This window comes from Myotis nattereri, assembly GCF_964212035.1.
Source record: "Myotis nattereri genome assembly, chromosome: 16".
Taxonomy (NCBI): domain Eukaryota; kingdom Metazoa; phylum Chordata; class Mammalia; order Chiroptera; family Vespertilionidae; genus Myotis; species Myotis nattereri.
The window spans coordinates 4417166-4440337 of NC_138091.1; the positions used below are offsets into that span (position 1 = coordinate 4417166).

Sequence of the window (23172 nt, forward strand, 5' to 3'; positions counted from 1 at the left end):
TTTACAGAGAGGAAGAGAGAGGGATAGTTAGAAACATTGATGAGAGAGAAACATCAACCAGCTGCCTCCTGCACACCCCCTACTGGGGATGTGCCCGCAACCCAGGTACATGCCCTTGGCCGGAATCGAACCTGAGCATCCGCAGGCTGATGCTCGATCCACTAAGCCAAACCAGCTAGGGCTGGTTTTTGTTTTTTAAAATACCTTCGTAGTAAATCGTTTTTTTCCAACTACATCTTCTGGGCTGTTGTAATTTATAATAAATGGATATGGTCTCTGTCCCTATTCCTGCCCCAGAATTCCTAAGTGATGAGAGTGACTAAGGCATCTTGTTAATGTTAATGGTAAGGGTTTTCGGACAGGGCCCCGAGGATGAGGGATGGGAGACGGTTGCCAAGGAAACCAGCCCCACCACCTTTCCCTGCTCTGTGCCTGTGCACCTCCCATCTGGCTGCCCCCGAGTTACATTTTTTAATCAACTGGTCATCCAGTCAGTAAAGTATCCCTGCCAGTGAGTCCCTGGGCCACTCTGACAAGTTAATTGGCCTGCGGAGGGGTCATTGGAACCTCCCATCTGTGCTGGTTGGTCAGGTGACACCTGGACTTGTGTTCAGAGCCTGAAGTTGCCGGTGGGGGCAGGGGGGGGGGTGTCCTGTGGGACCCAGTCCCTAACCTGTGGGAGCTGATGCTGTGTCCAGGTGCATAGTCAGAACTCAGTTAAGCTGTGGGACATCAGCTGGTGCCAGAAATGCTCGGTGGCCGGGAAGGAAACCTCAGAACTGGTGTCACATCTTACCCTCCGATCCCCATTTGCTGGTAAGCACGTTCAGAGGCCACGAATCCCACTGGCTTCACACAAAAGGTCCCACACCGACCTGCCTCCCGGCTGTTGGAGACACCAGTGTATTGAGTGCCCACGGCCGGAAGGGCCGTCCAGGTGCCCGTGTTTCCACGGCTCGTCAGGCTGTGGGCCGTTCCCTCCTCGCCCGGGAACCCCGGACACGGCTGGAGAGCCAGTGGCATTACCTCGCCACGCTCTGCACCTGGTGCGTGACGGGTGCTAAACGCTCGCGAACAAAAGGCATTTGTGTCAGACAAGGGTGTAGGCTTGCCCTCCTGTGGGCCGGAGGCTGGGTGTCTGTGGACGCTGCGAACAGGAGACTGATTCATAGCACGTTGGCCTTTAAAACAGGGAGCTAGACTCTGCGTCCTTTTCTCTGTCCTTGATCGCCCATCCGGTTGGTGTGTGAGTGTTTACAGCCGCTGATGCTGAGGGACTGGCCATGGAGGCCGGCCTGCCTCTGCCCTCGGCCCTCTGCCCTCTGCCCTCTGCCCTCTGCCCTCTGCCCTCGGTGGCGGTGTGTGTGCGGCTGAGACAGCAAGGAGCCCGCAGATGTTCCCCGGGCTCAGAATTCAGGCCAATACTGAGTTCCTCCTGCAGCAAAGTGAGCTGGGCTGGCGCCCTCGTGAACGAGTTTCTCAAGCTCTCTGACAAGTGAGACGCCAGTGGGATGAGGGGTTGGGGGAAGGTGGGGGGTGGGGTTACGGACAGCCAGCCTCACTGCCGGTGGGGCGTGGGGCAGGCAACAGGCGTGGTCTCGGCCCACTGGCCCCTTTTCCAGAGCTTCGCGAAGGCTGCGGACAGACTGGGCCGAAGACGGGGCTAGGAAATGCATACTTTTTAATGTGATGGTGTTTGTTTTGCTTTGAAATGTCCAATTGGAAGCCGTTTGCATTATTGAGTAAGTGGCGATCCCAGGAGCCTCGCCTTCCAGTCGGGGGCAGAGAGAGAGAGCCACTGACCACAACACAATCTGCGCAAGTCAGACCTGTCGGCCGCGCTGGGCCCTCTGGGGGAGGGGCGGTGTGGCCTCGCACTGCCTCCCGTGGAGCGCGGCTGTGCCGTCCTCAGCGAGCCGCTCGGCTAGTGCCTGGAGGCCAGGAGGCTGACCACGAGCCCAGCGGTCAGAGTGGCCGACGCGGCCCCCAGAGCAGCCCCGCGGCGGAGGGCCAGCTGCCTCCCCGACAGCCCGCTGGGAGGAGCTGGGAGCGCCAGGGCTGCGTCTGGAGTCCTGAAGTGGTCCGCGTGGCACCCGGGGCTCGAGAACATCGTCAGGGAGACGCCAGGGCAGGTGCCTGTGGCCACTGCGGAGCAAAGGGGAGCAGCTCAGCGACCCCAGGCCAGGGAGGGTGGAGGGGGGAGCCTGGCTGTGCCCATCTGCTGCAGGACCCGCTGACTGAGCTCAGCCCCCACGGGGGGGCGGGGGGCACCGGAGGGGACCTGCGGGAAAGTGCTGTCAGCTGATTTTACGCACAGATAACGTTACCACGGAGGTCAGGGGCGGCGTCCGGGGCTGAGCCTGCCTTTGTCATGACAGGGCCCTCACTGGTTTCGAGTGCGTGTGACCTGCCTTGTGGATCATGCGCCCAGGCTGCGGTGCGGCCACTGTGCCAGCTGGGGCACGGCTGGCGCTCAGCACGGCCGGGGCAGGAGCCTGTGCCCTGAGCAGGGCCATCGTTCCACCACAGACACCGGGTGTAAACAGGTGCCCGCCTCCGGTGCGGTGCAGGGAGGTAGGTGGGCAGTGCCCGCTCCAGGTAGCGAGCCAGGCAGACCTGCCCCCGCCAACAGGACAGCCGTGGGCCAGGGCGTGGCCTTCTGCCCTGAGCGGAGGGGGTGCTATGACCGCCCTCTCGGGCCTCACCTCTTGCCTTTGCCAGTGGAGGGACAGCGAGGAGGAGACCTAGCTCCCAGCCCTGCTTCCCGGCTCGCGGCCTCACGCGGCGGAGGGCACGTGTGTGAGTGTGTCTTCCGGGGCTCAGACATCCTGTCCCACGGAGAGCCCTGGGCTTGCCTGGTTCCAGCCGCCCAACAGGCAGCCCTTGGCCTTTGTGTCTGAGCCCAGCAGAAGCGCCTCCAGCATTACCTGCAGACCCGGCCCCTTCCTCGGGCCCGGCTCTGGGGGCCCCGCTCGCAGGGTGCTCGGTGCCCTGCTGCCGCAGCCCTGCGTACTTCTCAGCCTGCAGGAGAGAGCCCGTGGGTCAGCCTGCCAGCCCTCCGGCACCAGGAGCTGGACCCCAAATCAGGAGCTCCCACTCCCCCCGACCCCGACCTCCGTGCTGGGACTGCGCTCTGCTTCCCTCCCTGCTCCAGCTGCCCCAGAGCGCAGCCCTGCAGAGAGGAGGGGGAGCGATGGACCGGGTGCGGCTGACCGGTCAGGGCTTCTATGTCAACGGTGAAGATCCTGGCGGGGGTGCAGCGGTGCTGGTCTGGGTGCCGCCTCAGGCAGCCTCACGTCCTGCTGGGTAAGCCTCACCCACCTGCCTGCCTCTTCCGTGGCGGCTCCCTGCCTGCCTGCGGGGCGGCAGGCCTCCCTGGCCGGCCTGTGACACCGGCCGCTGAGGCCGCACAGGCTCGGGGTGGGGCAGGCCTTAAATGGTGCTGCTTTACATCGGTGCTGCCATCGTCTTACATGCCAAGATGACTCGCTCCCCACACGAGGGCACAACCGCACCCCTGGGGACCAGGGGCTTGGAGAGGACACCCCTCCTGCTCTGCCCACGGGCTGGCCTGCACGCGACGGTGGACAGGATCTATGACGGCTCGCCCGGCGGGCGCACGCGGGCTCAGGCAGTCGCACTAGCCGTTTGCCTGGGGTTCGGCGGCCGGCTGGCCGAGGGGGCTTTCAGGGGTGCGCGTCTCTCTAATCGGAGCGTGAGCTGCTGCCATAGCCCCATCTGGGCTCCATCACAGGACAGAACAGGTGGGTCCGCTGAGGCCCCACGAAGCAGGTGCCGGGGCCGCTCCGGGGGGCATCACTTCACCGGGCTGGCCGGGCGAGCGTGTCCCCAGGCCGGCGGCAGACTCACCTCCTCCGCAGCCAGCGCCCAGTCCATCCGCGCAGTGTAGGCGGCCAAGGCAGCCGCGGCCAGCACGCCGCAGACCAGCATGCCCAGCCAGAGGCCTGTGGGCACAGTGACAATGGGCACGTGTCCAGCGCCCACCCCGCCCTCTCCCTCCTCCTCCCCACATACCCATGGTTCTCATTCTGACCACAAAGGCCAGAACGATGCCCAGTGGGAGGCCGATGGCGTAGTAGGCGATGGCATTCACCAGGGCTCCGAAGGCCTGCCGGCCGGTTCCTCTCAGGACTCCGCCGTAGACACACTGGGCGGGAGCAGAGGGGCGGTGAGCAGGGATGGGGCGGAGGTGGCAGGCAGCAGGCACTTGCCAGGCGGTTTACTGAGCTCCCACGGGTGGTGCTCTCAGCCCCCTTTCCCCTGCGGAGACGGAGCCCGGGAGCCCAGGTCACGCCCCGTGTGGCACAGCGGCTGGGTCTCGGGCACAGCTCAGGGCCCGCCTTCGCCTCCACGCCTCATCGCCGCCTAGAAAGGGCGGTAAAACCCGAGACTGCCCGCCAGCTGGCCCGGAGATGGGCCTAACACTCATTCGGAGATGTGAGGTGTTCCTATTCTTGCCGTAGCAAGTCATTGCAAACTTAGAGTTAAAAACAAGACACTATTGCTTTGTAGTTGGGATTGGAAGCCGGATGGGTCTCACCACGCTGAAGTCAAGCCTGCTGCCTTCTGGGCCAGAGACAACGTCTCCGCCTTTCCCAGCTCCGGGAGCTACCTGCACCCTGGGCGCCGCCGCTCAGGCCACAGTGGCGTCGCTCCCCCCTCGCTTCCCTCCTCTCCTTCTCTGGCTTGCCGCCTCCCCTCGCATGAGGCCCCTGGGATGACGCTGGGATCTGGATAATCCAGGATCGTCTCCCCACCCAAGACCCTCAACATCGGAAAATTCCCAGGTCCCAGGATGAGCACGTGATACTCCTGCGGGCCGGGCCGTCATTCTGCCTTCCGCCTGCAAGCGAAGGTGCTGTGCTGTCCACATGAGGCAGGCAGCCGTGCCCGCTCCGGGAAGTACGACTCCTGCTTTATTTCCTGGCCGCGTCCTCCCGAGGGACCCGGAGCTAATGAGCTGAAGAAGCGCAGGCACCGCTCAGGCTCGTCAGCGCTCAGTCGCTGGTGCTTGGCTATTTTTACTTTGTTAAGAGGAGGGCTGTGGAGTATGTTGTGGCTGCTACACACTTGAGCAGAGAGGTCATGCCCTGGGGACAGGAGGTGCTGCCTCTTGAGCTTTGAAATATGTGCACACATTGCTCATTGTTATATATCAAGATATAGAAGATGATACTTTTGATTAAGAAAAAGACGTCTCCAAAATTATGCTCGATATGCTCTGGGCCAGTATGTCTCAACCTGGGCGGTTTGCCTCCTGGAAGTGTTTGGCAATGGCTTTGATTGTCACAACTGGAGGGAGGGCGGGGGGCGGGTGTGCTCCTGGCATCTAGTGGGCTGAGGCCAGGGATGCTGCTGAACATCCTCCAGTGCCCAGGGCAGCCCTCCTGCAACAAGGAATGCTCAGGAGGGCCACGCTCGAGAGGCCTTCAGAGCACAACGCCGTGGCAGGCAGCGCACAGGCGGGCCGGCGGCTGCGGGTCTGCCTCGGAGAAGCAGTGGGCTGGTGGACTCAGTAGCGAGCTCCAAGAGCTGAGACAGGCGGGAGAGCTGGCTCAGTTCTCCACGTACCCCGCGGTGGCTGGAGGCTGAGCGTGTGTGGAGCAGAGATGAGCAGATCCGTGCCACCCACACCTCCCAGACAGTGGAGCCTGGGCATGGACAGAAGAGACACAAGAGGACCCAGAAGGAAGTCAACGCTGAGCAGACTTACAAACAGCCTGAGTGTGCCCCAGCCCACACTCGGATCCTCCAGCAGGAAATGGGAGCCTTACCAATGGTCAGAGGTATCTGACCACAATCTCCAATCGGTGATTGGCTGGCCACTGAGCTATGCAAACAGGGAAGTGACCCCTAGGAAGCTAAGCTTAAAAGTAAACAAGACACACACACGCACACAAAACTAAGCAGAGATATCAGCTGCAGGTTGTGGAGGCAGGATTCACAGAAACAGTGCAGGCAAGTTCCCAAACAGAACAACAGGCCTTGGGGAGAAGTCACACATGACAAGCTCCAGGACGGACCTATGCCAGGCCACAAAGCAGGTCACAGTACATTTTAAAATATTGAATTCATATAAAATATGTTCTCTGGCCATAACAGAATGAAATTAGAGATGCCTACCAGAAAGAACCTGGGAACAACCCAAATATTCAGAAATTAACACACTTCTAAACTCAGGAGTCAACAACCCACAGGAGGAATTTTAAACATTTTAAACTGAATGGAAAGGAAAACAACATGCCCACGCCTGTCAGGTGCAGCGGAAGCAGTGCGTGCTGGGGGATGTGTGGCTGTGAATGCCTACCCAGGTCAGGAGAGAAGGAGCTCCGTCAATAGCCTAGCATTCCACCCGCCGAAGCCCGTGAGGAGAGCAAACTGTACCAAGGAGCAGAAGGTGGGCGTGACCACGGTCAGCGTGAGGTCATCGGAACCAAACAGTCTGCTTCCTTGATGAGATCCGCAAAACTGGCCAACACCAAGGAGTCGACGTTGGTAAATAAGACCAAGACAATAGCAGAGTGAAGCCACAAGTTACCAAGATCGAGAATGAAAGAAGGGGCGTTGCTCCTGGCTATAAAGAAAGGATTATAAGGGAATACTATGTGCAACTTCATGCCAAAGAATTAGCTTAGTTGAAGTGAATACACTCTTAGAAAAACAAATTACCAAAACTAACTCAATAATAGAAGGGAAATATACCTATAACAAGTCAATAAATTGAATTACTTTAAAAATCTTCTGACAAAAGCTCAGGCCCAGATGGTATCATGGGTGAATTCTATCAGATATTTAGAGGAGAAGCAATGCCAATCCTTCACAAACTCAAAAAGTGTAAGAGTAGAGAACACTTCCAAAATCCTTCTATGAGACCAATGTCACCCTCACACCAAAGCCAGGTCAGGATATTACAGGGAAAAGATAAAAATTACTGACGAGCACTGGCCGGGCGGCACAGCTGGTTGGCGCATTGTCCTACACAACAAAGGTTGCAGGTTTGATCCCCGGTCAGGGCACATGCCTCGGCTGCAGTTGGAGCACATATGGGAGGCAACTGATAGATTTTTTCTCTCACATTGATCTCTCTGTCTCTTCCTCTCTCTAAAAAAAAAAAGCAATAAAAACATATCCTTGGGTGAGGATTACAAGTATAATAAATAGAAAATTCAAAATTACAGGCGAATATTCCTCATGAATATAGATGTAAAATCTTTTAACGAAATATTAGCAAGCCAAATGCAGCAATATATAGAAAAGATATACACCATGATCTGGGGGGGGGGGTTTACCCTAGGAATGCAAGGTATAACATTTGAAAATCAGATCATGTAATTATACCACATGAACAGAACAAAAACCATAGGATTATCCCAATAGATACAGAACAACATCCTTCAAACCCATGAGAAAATGTTTCAGTGCAGTAGGAGTAGAAGGGCTCTTCCTTACCCTGGTAAAGGGTGTTTGTAAAAACCCTACAGGTAACATATTTGATGCTGAAAGACAGGATACTTGCCCCAGCATTGGGCACAAGGCACAGAGAAAGAGCTTTCCACGTCTACTCAATATTGTCCTGAGATTCTAACCAGATGAAAAGGAAAAAGGAAAACTCTTTATTCATAGCTGACCCGATCCTATAGGTAGGAAATCTTAAGGAATCCACATACGAAAAATGACTAAAATGAATTTAACCAGGTCACAGGATAACAGATCAATAAACAAAATCCCTTCACTGTAAACTCTGTTGGCGATAGTTTGACTTCTTTCCTGCATGAAGCCAAGAGCCCACAGTGAGTGGTGGACCCTTGGGCCCCCGACCCCGGGGTGCCTGCATCACAGCCACTTCGGGAAACAGTTTGGCAGTTTCTTAGAAATTTAAACATAAACTTATTATTCAACCAAACAATTCAAGTCCTAGGACTGTACCAAGAGAAATGAAACCATACGTTCACACAGAGACTTGTACGAGAATGTTCCCAGCAGACTTAGTCATTACAGCCAAAACCAGAAACAACCCGGGAGCCCACTCCCTGGTGACTGGTAGGCAAAATGTGCTACACCCACACAATGGAGTATTTATTACTGGGTCACAAAAAGGAACGAAATCCTGAAAAAGCACTACAACATGGATAAACCGCAAAACGTCACCCTAAGTTAAAAAGGCAGCCACAAAAGACGACCTATGTTCCATTTACATGAGCTGTTCATAAAAGGCAAAGTTCACACACATATGGAAAGCACCTCAGGGGGTGCCTGGGGCCGGCCAGGGGCAGGGATTGACTGTGAAACAGGCCCCCGGAAATTTGGGGGCGATGGACAGATTCTGAAACTGGATTGCCGTGATGGTTGACAACTCTACATTTACTTAAAATCATTCAATTATTCACTGAAAGTGTGTGAATTTTATGGTATGTGATTATAATTCAATAAAAGTATAAAAACGAAAATAATGTCCATGGAAAACATAAATGAAGAACCATGTCAACATAGTCGGGAGGAAAGGCCCCTCGCAATTGCTAGTTGCAAAGTTGTGTCCAAGTTCCCTGCGGTGAATGTGAGCGGAGAAGCACTGCCTGGGAGGGAGGCAGGCCTAGCTCCCCGAAGCACGGCTCTCCACCACTGCCAGCGTCAGGGGGAGCACTGTGATCAGTCACCCTAACAGCACCTCTGACCCCCACAAGGTAGTTCCCCTTCATGGTCCATGATAAAAGCTACAGCTACGACGACAGAACACAGCCTGGAGGACGCGTGCTGCGGGGAGGGGGGGGGGGGGGCGGCCGGTGCTGCGCCTATGCTCTCTGAACGCCGGGCCAGACTCAGAGGGAAGTCCCAGGGCGTAGCAGCGGGGCAGTGAGCGCCGGGCCCTGGGAAGCCCCCGCAAACCAGCTCTCCCGGGGTGGATTCCGGAGCTGGGCTCTGCGCTGCTGGGCTCGCCTAACTCAGGTGGCAAGAGGAGACACAGGGTTCCTACTCCTGCTTGGGAATGAGCCCGCAGTGCTCTCCTCGTCCACGCCGTGCTTTTTCAACCCCCCAGAGTTCAAATCTGTGCTCAATGGAACCTCCCCTTAGTGGGCAGAGGAGCAGAAAATTCCAGTCCCTCTGCATTCGGGATTGACCCCCGCCCTCCCAGAGATGTCCCTTCGCACTGGCTACAGGTGTGGTTGCCGTCGAGCTCCTGGCCAGGCAGGGCCCAGGTCAGTGCCTGTGGCCCCGGCTCAGGGGAAGGAGGACGGGCAAAGATCTGTGCGCTTACGCTGGTGCAACTTTTCAGTTTTGCTCACCTGCATTCATCGTTTGGCTTGTTGGAGTTGCGGGAGGCAAGGGAGCCGTTGTTTTGAATAAAAATCGACCTACTATGAGTAAATACTCCGGGCACTCACTGTACAGGTAGCCCTCTCCATGCAGCGATACATAGAGAGGCCCCGGGGAGGGCGGCACAGCGGTACTCACACAGATGGCCTCAAACAGCTGGAAGACGATGTAAATGGGCATGACCTTGTTCACCAGGGCGATGACCTCCCTGCAGGGGAAGCAGGAGCGAACCTTCGATGGGAGCACTGAGACAGGACTTATTCTGAGACCTCCCTCTCTTACACCTCCTCCCAACATGGTCACCCATGAAACCCAGCTCCCCTGGCCCGAGTCTCCATGTCTGTGGGTCTCTGGACAGGCAAGTGGCGGAGGCCAGGCCTGGGGGAACGGGCCCAGATGCTGGCGTCTCTCTGTGAGGGCAAAGCCAGGCTTGTGACAACCCCCTGTGACGTTTCCCAGAGTCGGTGAAGAAAACCGATTACCTACTCATCATTGGTGAAGATATAACCCAGGTTGTTTTTCAGGAGGCTCAGCAGGGCGCCGATAACCAGCGAGGTGCCAACTGAAAGAGACGGAGGAAGAGCATTCGGCTAAACGCAGCCCATGGCGAGTCCAGCCGGTCGGCACAGGTCAGCCCAGCCCCCACACCAGGGCCTCACGTCCTGCATTAGAAGCCAGTCGCTGGGACTGGGACATTATTTTGCCGCCCTGTAGGAAGGACAACATATAAAATGCCTTTCCCGTGGTTCTCCAAGTGGGGTTCCTGGGCCAGCAGCATCAGGATTGCCTGGTCACGTGCTGGAAATACCAATTCTCAGACCCCCATCTCTATCCTGCGAGCCAGCATCTGCCTGGGGAGGCCGGGGCCTGTGCTGTGGGCGGCCTCTAGGGCAGTGGTCAGCAAACCGCGACTTGCGAGACACACGTGGCTCTTTGCCCCCTTGAGTGTGGCTCTTCCACAAAATGCCGGCTCTTCCACAAAATACCGACTTTTGCACATGGGCCACGAAGTTTCAATCACGCTGTATGTGCGCGCCCGCACATGGTATTTTGTGGAAGAGCCACCCTCAAGGGGCCAAAGAGCCGCATGTGGCTCAAGAGTCGCGGTTTACCGACCACGGCTCTAGGGAACCCAGTGCCACCTGAAGCCTGAGCACCCTGCTCTCCGCAGAGGAGCTGATCTGAACCTGTCGGCCCAGAGCTGAGCCCGGTGAGGACAGCAGGTTGGTTCCTTCTGAGGGGTGGCCTGGGCGGCCCCAGTCCTGGGGGTGCTGGAGGGCAAGCCTGCAGAACTCCCTGGGCGGCCGGAGGGAAGCGCCTGGGGAGGGTCACACTAAGGTGAGTGGTGGCAAGCTGCCCCCAGAAGGCCCGGAGCCCAGCAGAGGGGTGGGGAAGGAGTGCAGCAGGCTAGAGTGGGGCTGAGGTACCGTCCATGTATCAGCCAGGGCTGCTCTGGGCCCGACACAGGTGTAGCCGGTGGAATAGGCCTGGCCGCTCCATGGCAGCCCTGCCGCCAGCACCCAGGCCTCCCCGGCCCAGGCCCTTGGCCCCCCAGCTTGCCAAGTCCCCTCCCCTGGGAGAGGACTCCCCCCACCTGTGCAGAGCACGCCTGAGACGGCGGATCGCTGGGCTTGCACGGTGTCTGCAGCTCCCAGGGACGTCCCTACTCGGACGCAGACAGAGATGCTGAGCCCCATGGGAATCTGGGATCAAGACAAGAAGGTGCTGTCAGTGGAGCCATCCTGGGCCCTGGGATGGGGTGGCTGGCTGTGAAGCAGCCCCCCAGCCCCGGCCGAGGAGGAGCAGGAGGGCTGGGTGGATCCCAGGCAGCGTGAGAAGAGCTGCTGCAAACAGGCGGTGGCCTCTGATGCTGGGCGATGGGGCGGGGATAGTGAGCCAGCAATCGCCGCCCCATCCTCCCCATCAAACGTCACAGGCAGACGGGCCTTGCAATCAAACTCACTGTGTTCCCCAAACTCATGAGAAAGTGAATGTTTAAATGGCCCTAAGTTGCCAGGAAAGCTCCCTGGAGGAAAAAAGTGTTTCCGTAAAAACCATCTGTAAAAATAAGAATCACCTTATAAGTTAGTTTTGTAAGTAGGTTTTTATGACCCTTTGCTCAGCCTGCGGTCACAGCCTGCATGCCCAGGAGCCTGGCGGGTTCGCGCATGAGTGACACGGACAGCCATGTCTCTAGACTCTAGAGAAAGGAGGGACCCTGTCGGAGAAGAGGATCCCCCGGGACTCTGTCACCCCGTTCTCTCTAAGGCAGCGGTTCTCAACCTGTGGGTCACGACCTCTTTGGCGGTTGAACGACCCTTTCACAGGGGTCACCTAAGACCATCCTGCATATCAGATATTTATATTACGATTCATAACAGTAGCAACATTACAGTTATGAAGTAGCAACGAAAACAACTTTATGGTTGGGTCACAACATAAGGAACTGTATTTAAAGGGCCAGAAGGTTGAGAACCACTGCTCTAAGGGGTGCAGGGATATGGGCCCAATGCTAAATGGAAAATGCAGAAATCCAGATATGGTGTAAAATCTCCTCATTTTAAAATGGTGTTAATTAGAAAAGAATTCTTCTACCACCAGGTGAGTTCAGTGTCAGCCCCGGGGTGGCTGGGGTTGTCTGTGTGTGAGTCTGGCAGGGCCTGGACTTGACGGGCATGGGGAGCCCGGGAGGGCCCCTTGGGACAGAGTGACAGCCTGCTCCCTCCTGTGCCACCCCAGGACAATGGAGGTGCTGGTCGGGCAGAGGGCACTCACCATGTAGGTAACGGTAGCCACCTCATAGATGACGGCCTGGGCAGAGAGATCCACCATGCTCAGCAGGCCTGCACAGGGGAGGGGGGATGAGCAGGCCTGCACAGGGGAGGGGGGATGAGCAGGCCCGTGCCAGCCTGGAGGCCCTGGGCTGACGGGCACCCTCCGCTTTGGGGTAAGTGGCTTTGAAGGGCAAATTCACAACCAAACATGTCCTGCTGGGCCTCCAGCCTTCCAGGAAAGCCCTGCCCAGCCACGGAATTTCCTGCAGGCTGTTCCCGGGAGGGTTTGGCTTGCGAGCTGAACGCGAAGCGTGCAAAGACAACTGGGCCACAACCCGCATGCCCAGGAGCCTGGCGGGTTCGCACATGAGTGACAGGACCAGGAACCCCAGCTGGGCAGCGGAGCAGCTCTGGACAGCGCTCTGTGGCAGGCCTGGCTGTCCTGGCTGTCCATGGGGGCAGGGCCGTCTGGAAGGTCCTGGGCGAGTGCAGCCCGGTCCAGCTCTCAGGCAGTTTGGACTCCGTGCTGAGTGCTCAGGGGAGAGCCACGCCACCAGGCCCACGCGCACTCGTGCACCATCCATTCCACCTCCCACTCGCTCGGCGACTTGCCACCTGCACTGGGTGCCCACTCGGTGCCAGGGCAGTGCTGGCATCCACCACAGAAGGCCAGGCCTGCCCCCGGGAGCTCACAGACTGAGGGGAGACAGTGCACCACCGACCTGGCCTTGGCGACGGGCCAGCTACCTGTCAGGGAGGGGCTTCTGAGCTGGGTGAGCCGTCCACGGGGTCCCCCCACCCCCACCCCTGCCCCCGCCCCCACCCTTCCACATACCCATGAGGAAGCTGCCGATCTCGTAGGCCCACCACTCGATGCATATCATGAGCATGCTGGGGAGGGCCAGGGAGAAGAAGGGGCCCCAGTCCTGCAGGCACTGCACGGACCAGCCTAGGAGCAGAGGCCTGAGCTGAGCAGCCGCCCTGCGTGCCCCCTGCCAGGCCCCGACGGCCATGGGCTCTGCCCACGTGGCATCTTACACAGGGCCTGTGGCTGGCCCAGTGCTGGTGGGGGCTTGGAAAAGGGCGTGGAGACAGGGCACCCTCCACCTGGCCAGGGCCACGGAGCAGCCGGGGGTGGGGGCCGGCGGGGGACGGGGGGAGCCCCGGGTGCGGGTGGGTGTCCGCTCCATCTGTGATACCACAGGATCTAGGGCAGGTGCCCTGCCCTTCTGGGCTCTGCCTGCTCGTCCGGAGATTTCCGTCCTTATCTTTGCCCTGCTTCTCAGAAGGGTCAGGGGAGGGCGGCATGACTGAGGCCAGAAGATGAGCCCTAGGGCCGTGCGGACATGGGAGGGGACACCCTGGCCTGGATGAGGCCCGGGCCTGAGCTGGGCCTGAAATGCCTGGAGACGGAGCCCACAGGCTGCCGTCAGGTGTCAGGAGGCAGAAAAGCTCGGAACCGGGAGACTGGGAGCGGACAGGCATGGGTTCGAGGCCAGCCCCCACGTGCACCATCTTTGGCATTTTGGGGAAATCACTGCCTCTCCGGGTCTGTTTCCTCCGTGTAAAGGGAATGGGAATAATAAGGGCCCTTAGCCGGGTCAGGGGTGCCGGCCGCCGGGCTGACACCGAGGACTTTGCCTGTGGCTATTACTCCTGAGTGAGACCCAGGGGCCAGTGGAAGGCTCCCTGCGCCCGACTCCTGCGGGGCTCTGCACCGTGGGCATGGGGTGAGGGGACCCCAGGACTTCGGGGTGGGAGTCCTGAGGGGTAGAGCAAGGCCCTGAAGGGAAACAGAAGCAGGTCGGGGATGGGGCTCCTCCAATGGGGCTCCAGCCGGCCCTCTGCCCGCCCAAGCAGCGCCCTGGGCCGCACAGGGGCCGAAGCAGGCGGCCCACCTGCCCACGTCTCCCGGTGCAGCTTTCTCAGCACGATGTAGAGCAGCAGGAAGACCGTCTGCACGAACTGGGAGAGGGTGTTGGCGTAGGCAGAGCCCCTGGGAGGGGAGACGGCAGGGCTGGGCTGAGGCCAGCATGGCAGAGGCAGGCAGGGCTCGCTCAGGCCCCCGGGACCCGTCTCGCCCTGTCTCTTTGTTGGGGCGTCCCCATCAAATTCCTCATGACCCCCCCCCCCCCACTTCTGGACGGTGCGAGCAGCCTCCACAGTCTTTGTCGTGGGTGAAGCAAGGATGACAACTAACCTGCCCCAGGCGGGGTGGGCACTGGGTGCGCATGTCTCTGACAGGCCCCCGAAGCCCAGCGGCCTCACCTGACCCCCAGGCTCAGCACCAAAACCAGGACGTAGTTGGCCAAGGCGTTGATGAAGTTGCCCACGAGGCCGCTGAGGACTTGGGGCCAGACGATCCCCTGGAATAAAGGAAAACCGGCCTGGCCTTGCTATGGGCTGGGCAGGACCCGGCATGGGGGCACATGTAGGGGTGCAGAGAGGCTGGAGATCGGGCTCCCCACGGGCCCCGCACCCGAGATCAGGGCGCGCAGACTCAGACTCGGACACTGAGAGGGAGAGAGCCCCCGCCCCCGGGCCTGGGCAGAGCGCTAGCCACCCTCCAGCCAGGGACTTGTACCTGGTTTTGCAGGTATTTTGCCAGCAGGCTGTAAAGAAAAATCACCTGCATAAAATAAACACACCCACAGGTAAACAACCACCAAAACATGACCAGGTGAACGTTAACAGGGATTTCTTAGGGATCTGAGTTTGGGGCAATTACTTCGCCAAACTACGTGGGGGCCCCACAGGTAAGCTTCACCTGGGTGCATGCTCTGGCCCCGCCCATGGGAGAGGCCTCGGCCTCGGCCTCAGGTGACAAGCCGGCAGGGAATGTGGCTCTGAGAGCGCAGGCAGCAGGCACCTGCCAAGGCCAAGGGCTGGGGGGTGCTGGCAGCCACCCCAGGCCTCCCACCCGCTTAGGAAGGCTGCCCAGTGGCCTGGTTCAGGACACACCAGATCCTGAATCCATAGGCGTGACCACCTGGCACCTGGCTCTGGTTGCTGGAGACAAGAATCTGGAGGGAGTGGTGGGAGCTGAGCAAGGCTGGCCGCACCAGCAGCCTCGCTGCGCAGGTTTAAGGCCCCGTGAAGGGCAGGGCCTTTTTTCTCTGGAGCACAGGGGTCTGGGGCGTGTGTGTGTGTGTGTGTGTGTGTGTGTGTTGTCTGTGCTCTCTCTGTCCTCTGTCAAAGCCTGGCCGGGCCTGTGCCGTGTGCCCCCTCCCTTCCTTTAGCCTCCACTCGTTGGGTGTAGCACAGGGTCCCGAGCGTGGAGCTGGAACCGCACTGCCTGTGTTCAAAGACTGGCTCCCCCACTCAGGAGCCGTGTGATTCTCGGCATTACCGGCCTTTGCCTGTTTCCTCATCGGCCTGGGATACCTAATGTGCGTGCACACGCATAAGCAAGGTGATTACACAACAGTATTCGGCATATTTAAGCATCCAAATGCTAGGTAAGCATTATGTAAGTCTTATTATTGCTCATGAAACTTCGCAGCTGCGTCTTGTGGGAGGGACTTGCTCTTTGTAACACGGGAGTGGCCTGGGATAACTCTGTGGGGTGCGTTCCCCTGCGCTGGCACATGGCCCCGTGGGACAAAATGCCATCCTCCTGGTCTGAAGAGCAGAGCCCGGTATCTAGGGAAACCAGCCCTTCCTCGTGGTTTCCATGATGCGAAGAAACCCGGAGCTGACCGGGCCGGCCAGGTCGTGCCACTGGCCTTTCAGGGTGGGGGGCCGGGGTTCGCCCTGCCAGGCCTGGGCGCCGGTAAAGCACTCGGAAGCCCCGTGGCCCATTCCTTCCCCGCTTTCTCCTCAAGAACATTGCCCCCTGGTGCCATGGAGGATAAAGGGGCTTGAGAGACAGGAAGACAACTCCAGCTGGCAAGGCCAACCCTGACACAGAGCTGCCAGGGAGTGACGTGTGTCACTGAGCTTCAACCCACTGAGCGTGGCCGTGGATTCCAGCGCAGTCTCAGTGGACACGCTGCTTATTTAGCTCTCAGTAAGTTCACGGAGAAGAAAGAAGGGAATAGTCAATAATGAGTCTTAGAAAAATTTGTTAAATAGATTAAAGTCTTACATGTAAAAATGAAAACCATGAAGGGGTTCAAAGAGAATGTACACAGATGTTTATATAATCTTGATACAGGTAAAGTGTTCTTAAGCTCATCAGATACAGACACTATACGGAATAGGATGTGTCGATCTGTTCCGTACACATTAAAAATCCTTTAAGTGGCCCTGGCCAGTTTTGCTAAGTGGATAGAGCATCGGCCTGCGGACTGAAGGGTCCCCGGTTCGATTCTAGTCAAGGGCACATGCTCAGGTTTCAGGCTCAATCCCCCGGTGGGGGGTGTGCAGGAGGCAGATGATCAATGATTCTCTCTCATCATTGATGTTTCTATCTCTCTCTCCATCTTCCTTCCTCTCTGAAATCAATAAAAATATATTTTTAAAAATTCTTTAAGTCAAATATATCAAAAAATTGAAAGTCAAGTGACAAACTGAAAAGCGCAACATATGTGTCAAAGGGTTAAGCTATTATTTAACAAATTATTATAATTAGAAAGAGATTAACCCATTATAATAAGCAATTCACAGAAGAAAAACAAATGATCAGCCCGGTGGCGTGGCTCAGGGGTTGAGCATCCACCTATGAACCAGGAGGTGGCGGCTCAATTCCCAGTCAGGGCACAGGCCCGGGTTGGGTGCAGGCCTGCAGGCGGCAACCGATCAATGGTTCTCTCTCATCATTGATGTTTCTCTCTCTCTCCCCCTCTCCCTTCCTTCTTGGAATCAATAAAAATATATTTTTTAAAAAAGAAAAACAAATGATTGATAAATCCATGAAAAAATGTTTCATTTCACTGACAATAAAATACATGTTAAAACAATTTATTTCTAATTGGAAAAAATTAATAATACTCTGCTGATGAGAGTGTTGTGAGTGGGAGTAGAAATGCGACAAATTGGTATCAAAAGCTGTTGGCGGAGTAACTCCAATTCTACTAATGCATCTTAAGGAAATCATTACAAGTGTTCACAAAGTTTTTCTATAAGAATGTTTATCAAATCTTATTTATAATAATGAATATAGCGAGCAACCCAAATACCTAACATATAGGGATTGGTTAAAAACTTGTGGCACAATGAGGTACTATGTTGCCTTTGAATGGGTGTGAAGGAAGCTGTTTAATCATATTAAGGGACTAATGACATATTTGAAAGGGAAAGAGCAGGTTATAACACAATGTACACACACTGGCCTCATTTCAAACTGCATATGTGTATGTGGGTGTGAAACCACGCATCCGTGAGTAGAAATAGTCCTGGAAAGAGAACCTACATTCTCTCTGGATGGTAGGATTATAGGTGATTTGAGATTTTTCTTCCCCAGGCTTTCTACAGTAAATGGTTTCCTAATCAGAAAAACATGTTCGGTTATTTTTAAAAGTTCAATCTGCATGGACCAGAAGGGGAACTTCTCTCGGACCCCTGCCAGCATCCTCACTGCAGTGGGAAGTCGCTGCAGGCTGATGCCTCCCAGCAGACCGGGTGAAAAGGCGAAAAGCCCGAATTTGGGAGAGGGGACGCCCACTGCCTCCAGGCTCAGCACTCACCGGAAGTGCGGGCATGAAAATCAGCACGTATTCGTGGGTGAGCCTACAAGAGAACAGAAGCTCCAGAGCGGGCAGGCTGTGCCCTCCTCAGCCGGGGCACCCTGGGGACCCCGGGTTTGGGGAGAGATATCCCAGGCCCTGCAGGTATCAGCCAAGACCAGTGGGTGCTGCCAGAGGAGGAACCCAAGGACCAGCCACAGGGGCCTCGGGGCCAGGGGACTTGCATTTGGAGTCACGTGTGGCTTGTAAGGGGGTAAAAAAAGTTCTCTGATCAAGAACTAGCACATGAGTGCACATACGATAAAGTGAACAAGGCACTCCATGAGGGGCGTTTCTAAAATTAATGATAAACGGTGTAGTTCATCAGAAATTGGTTCAGTCCTCTTTCTCCTTTTTGGAATATGGGTAGTGCACACTTCATTTCTTTTTTTTAATCCTCACCGAGGATATTTCTCCACTGATTTGTAGAGAGGGGGGAAATCGATGTGAGAGAAACACATTGCTTGGTTGCCTCCTCACGGGCCCTTGAGCAGAATAGAACCCGGGGCCCTTCGGTCCACAGGCCGACGCTCTATCCACTGAGCAAACCCGCTAGGGCCACACTTGTTTCTTCAAAAAGCACCTGTGCCGTGCCAGCTGGTGTGGGACACGAATGCAAACAACATGCAAATCCCTTATTGGCCTCTCCTCCCAGATGAAAACCTGCCGTTTGTCTGCCCCCTGCTGGTCGCAGGCAGAGCAGCATGCGGTGCGGAAGACCCCCCAACCCTAACCTGGACCCGCCCAAGCGGCACCTGTGTTTCTGACCGGGAAGCCGGGCGCCCGGGGGTGGGGGGGGGGGCTCCTTTAGGGTCCCCTGCGCGGCCCCTTACCTGGACACGGCCGGGTCCTGCCGGAGCAGCAGCAGCAGGTGCTGGGTGTTGAGGAAGAGCGCCCAGCAGGGGAAGCAGCAGAGCAGCAGGATGAGCGCGCCCCGCTGCAGGATGACCCCCACGTGCTTCTTGTTGGGGCTGCCGAAGCTCTGCAACAGGCGCCGGCTCAGCGCCCCGCGGCCCGGCCTCGGGGGCACCCAGCGCCCGCAGCAACCCCGGCCTCGGGGGCTCCCAGCGCCCGCAGCAACCCCGGCCTCGGGGGCACCCAGCGCCCGCAGCAACCCCGGCCTCGGGGGCTCCCAGCGCCCGCAGCAACCCCGGCCTCGGGGGCTCCCAGCGCCCGCAGCAACGCCCGGCCTCGGGGGGCAGACGCCGGCCCACGCGGCCCAGGGGGCTCCCGCTGCAGGGGCCGCGGCCCAGGCGTCTCAGAGCTGTTCACAGAGCACCGCCCCGTCCCCCGCCCCCCCCCCCGCCCCCTACGCCGCCCAGTCCTTCCCGAGGCTGTTTCCCCGCGCGGCCCGGGGGCTGGAGAGCATTCGCCAAGTCACCGGCTAGTAAGTGACAGCAGGGCCCAACCCAGGTCCCCAGGTCCCCCCGAAGCCCAGAACTCGGGTCCCCAGGTCCCCAGGTCCCCCCGAAGCCCAGAACTCAGGTCCCCAGGTCCCCAGGTCCACCTGAAGCCCAGAACTCGGGTCCCCAGGTCCCCAGGTCCCCAGGTCCACCCGAAGCCCAGAACTCGGGTCCCCAGGTCCCCAGGTCCCCCCGAAGCCCAGAACTCGGGTCCCCGAGGCTGGGCGCCCTCAAAATCTGACACACGAGCAGGGACCCTCTCCACCCCTTCCTGCCAGGCTCGCTGCCCGGCCCCGGGGAGGTCTGTGCTCCTGGCAGCACTCGGTCCTTAGGGAGCAGGTGGGGGGGAGGCAGCTGCCCACCGGGTCAGCTTGACAGGCTCCCACTCCAGGGAGCACCGAGGAGCCTTTGGGGGTCCCCACCCCGCTTTGGGCAGCGTGGAGGGACGGCTCTGCCCTGCCCGGCTCCCGGAGGCCGCCTACCTGGGACATCAAGGTGTCGCATGCCGAGGAAAAGCCCAGGCCCACGGACACTCCGCAGACATTGATGAACTGATGCCGACAGGAGGGAACAGGCTGGTCAGGCGCTGCCCGAGGAGGGCGGGCATCCGGGCAAGGCCGCCCAGCAGCAGCTGAGACCCCTCCCGGCGGCCTGCCCGCAGGCTGTGTGCCATCTGGTGAGGGGCCCGTCCCCGCTGGGATGCAGCTGTCAGCCCCTGTGCTGGGTCTTTGGGGGGGCAGGGGGGGAAGGGGGCGTCCCCGAGTCCTGCCTGTACTCACGGCCACGGAGAGGGTCACCGAGGCCAGCTCCACTCTGCCCAGGCGCCCACAGAACACCGAGCTCACGACATAGATCATGAAGGACAGCACCTGGAACAGGAACTGGACAGGGCAGCCTGGGTCAGGGGCGCCCGGCACAGCCCCGCGATCACCAGGGACCCGCAGAGTCCCTGAGCCCCGGCACAGCCCACACCCGGGAAGCTGTGTGCTCAGCCGGCCCAGCTGCCAGGGCTGCAGCCAGGAGGCAGCGCTGCTCCCGCTGTGCCCTCCACAGCGGTGTGGACCCCCGGCTGCAGGTTTATTGCCTAAACGTGCAGCCATGAGACACCGGGCAGGAGCCCAGGATTATCGCAAGCATTCGCCACTGCTGCCCATGCCATGGAACCATTGGCCAGGCCACATACAAACAAAAAGGAGGAATAAAATCCATCCAAATCTTAGCAATGGCCCTGGCCAGTGTGCTCAGTGGTTAGAGAGTCCGCTTGCTCACCAAAGGGTTTCGGGTTCGATTCCAATCAAGGGCATGTACCTGGGTTGCAAGTTCGATCCCCAGCCTGGTCGTGGTGCGTGCAGGAGGCAAGCAATCGATGTGTCTCTGTCACATCAATGTTTCTCTCTCTCCCCTTACCCCCTCCTCTCCACTCTCTCTGAAAATCAATGGAAAAAATATCCTCAGGTGAGAATAAAAAAACAGTCTTAGCAATGACTATGTCCAGGTGGTGGGATTAGAGATGAATTTCTTTCTTCTTTATAACTTTTTGTTTTGTCTGAAACTTTTACAAGGAACACATATCAATTAGTTTTTGTGATAAAAAAAAAATGTATCTGAAGACAGTTTCCTTTGTCGATAAAAAGGGCAGCGCCCGGCTGGTGTGGCTCAGTGGTTGAGTGTTGACCCATGAACCAAGAGGTCACAGTTGGATTCCCGGTCAGGGCACATGCCCGGGCTGTGGGCTCGGTCCCTGGTAGCGGGCATGCAGGAGGCAGACAATCAGTGATTCTCCCTCATCATGATATTTCTATCTCTCTCTCCCTTTCCCTTTCTCTCTGAAATCAATAAAATATGTAAATAAATAAATACATACATGAAAAGGGCAGCGGGCCCCCTTCCCCTGCACACACCTCTCAGGGGAGGCCTGTGGCTCCTGCATCGGTGGCTCTCACTTGTTACTGTGAGACCTTCCACCCCACCTGCCTGTGGGTTTCCAGAGGAGGACAGGAGGTCCCTCTGAGCGTGGCCAGGCCCCACCTCTACCCCCGGCACCGTCCAGGGACAGCCGTCCGCGGTCACCTGCTCTGGGCGGCAGCCCCTGGTGCAGTCTGAAGGTGGCCAACCGGGGGAGTCTCTAGGGAAGGGTCGTGGGCAGCCCCTGGCACACCCAGGTCATGCCTGGAGCAGCTGGCCCCGCCCGCCCCGCATGCCACCTCCTTACCAGGGGTCCAGACAGGACGAAGAGCCTCCACGCCTCAGCCCGAAAGCCCACGGGGACCAGCTTGCCGAGGGCAGGGCCGCAGCCCCCGCGCTCCGGGCGCACTGCGTCCTGGAGGCTGTCCATTCGAGCCCTGGCTGCTGGCTGGGCTCCCGCGCTGAGCACCCCTTGGCCAGCCTCACCGGGCAGCCGAGTCACCTTGCAGCTGGCTAATGAGTAAGGAGCGGGAGGAGGGCTGCCTTGAAGACCAGCTGTGGGGTAAGCCTCGCCTCCTGGGCAGCCCACTGGCCCTGGCCCCAGGCCAGGAAAGGGCAGTACAGAGCCCTGGCCGCCTGGGAGGCACCTGGGCTGACGCCTGTGGGGGCCTTGTGTCTGCTCTCCCCCTGGGTCAGCAGCGAAACCTCGGAGGGAGGGCTTGGGGGCAGAGCAGGGGTGTGCTGGGCGAGGGGGGCGGGGACCCTGGGAGTCTCACATGTTGGTGTGGTTGTGCCCAGATGGCGCCCATTTCACAGATGAAGAAATGGAGACAGAGAGCCAGGCGGCAGAACCCAGGCTCCAACCAGGTGGGCTGCCTCAAGAACCCTGCCCTGAGGAGGGAGGGTCAGGTGGGAGCTGGGGTGGGGGCTGGGGCTAGGATCCCTGGGCAGAGACCCCTCGCCCTCTCTCTGCCCCCACCCCGTAGGGCGGCAGCCCCGAGAGCCAGGGGCCCCTGCCTGGGCAGCCAGCCCCCTGCGCTCGGCGTCTGTTTTGCTCAGTGAAGCAGTCACTGGGCCTCCTGCCAGGCTCCTTCTGCCCCCTGGTCTACAGTCTCTTCCCGTCTAAGAGGGTTGGTGCGCCCCCAGGACAAGCAGGCAGCCCACTCTGGGGAGGCTCGCAACTGCCCCTCACAGGGCTCCGGTCTGGGTGGGGCTTTGAAGTGTGGGCTGAGCCAGGAGAGGAGGCGTGAGCGAGGGTCCCACAGGACTGGCAGGCAGGACAGCTGGCCTGGGGGCGGCGAGGCTCCAGTCCCCCAGGCGCCCAGCGGGGAGCTGCAGGGAGGGAGGACTCAGGACACAAACAGGAGATGCTCATCACTCCTTCCCGTGGTGGCTGCCAGCGTGCCCCGCCCCCAGGCTCCTGGGCATCTGGGCACCTGGGTGGTGTACTCTCCTCATCCACCAAGCGCCACTGGAGTGCTCTGCAGCCTGTGCACTGAACAGTACATTTACCACCAAGAGGGACGAGAAGAGGTAGTGCCCCTGCAATGGCTAGTGTGTGACTCAAAGGGCGGGGGCGGAGCACAGCTGCGCACTAGGCCCCAGGCGCGCGCCCCTCCAGGGCCTGGGCAGCGCTCAGCTGTTTGGCTTCCTCTTCTGAAAGGGTGACTGAGCCGGGGTCCCTGTCACGTGAAGGGCCGGAGGCTGGCAGTGGTGCCTCCTGTCAGCTGGCACTGCCACGCGGGGACGTGCGTCGTCTCCCCGGACCCTCTGAGCAGCCCGGGCCTCCGAGCCGGCCTGGCCGGAGAGCAGCCACTCCAGGCGCCGCGGAAGCTGCATCCGGACGGTCGGCCGGAGCTCCGTGCGGCCGGCCCGGCCTCCTGCGGCCTCGGGGCCGTCACAGACACGCTCCATCCTGGTCTCCGCGCCTTGGCCCTGAGAAGGGCAGAGAGAGAGTCGCCCGCCTCCGGGGAGGCGCCAAGGACTCACCGTGAGGACTCAGAGCTACAAAGTCCTGGTTGGGGGCGGGAGGGCAAGGGGGGCAGGGAGTCACTGCAAGCCCCCTGCACACCTTGGAGTTAGGGAGACTTC

General features: G+C 58.8%; 1 protein-coding gene across 1 annotated transcript; it reads right to left on the bottom strand.

Annotated features, from left to right (window-relative positions):
• Window positions 1-1665: 1665 nt before the first annotated feature.
• On the bottom strand, window positions 1666-21511 carry SLC47A2 (solute carrier family 47 member 2; the record flags this gene model as incomplete). Its single annotated transcript, XM_081110215.1, has 17 exons — window positions 1666-2145; window positions 2928-3021; window positions 3871-3965; window positions 4036-4168; window positions 9472-9541; window positions 9820-9895; window positions 10928-11036; window positions 12109-12176; window positions 12943-13056; window positions 14006-14103; window positions 14376-14473; window positions 14692-14736; window positions 17735-17777; window positions 18607-18755; window positions 19659-19727; window positions 19956-20057; window positions 21389-21511. 17 exons carry the CDS (start codon window positions 21509-21511, stop codon window positions 1925-1927), a joined length of 1707 nt encoding a protein of 568 aa, XP_080966341.1. The 3' UTR covers window positions 1666-1924.
• Between the last annotated feature and the right edge of the window lie 1661 nt (window positions 21512-23172).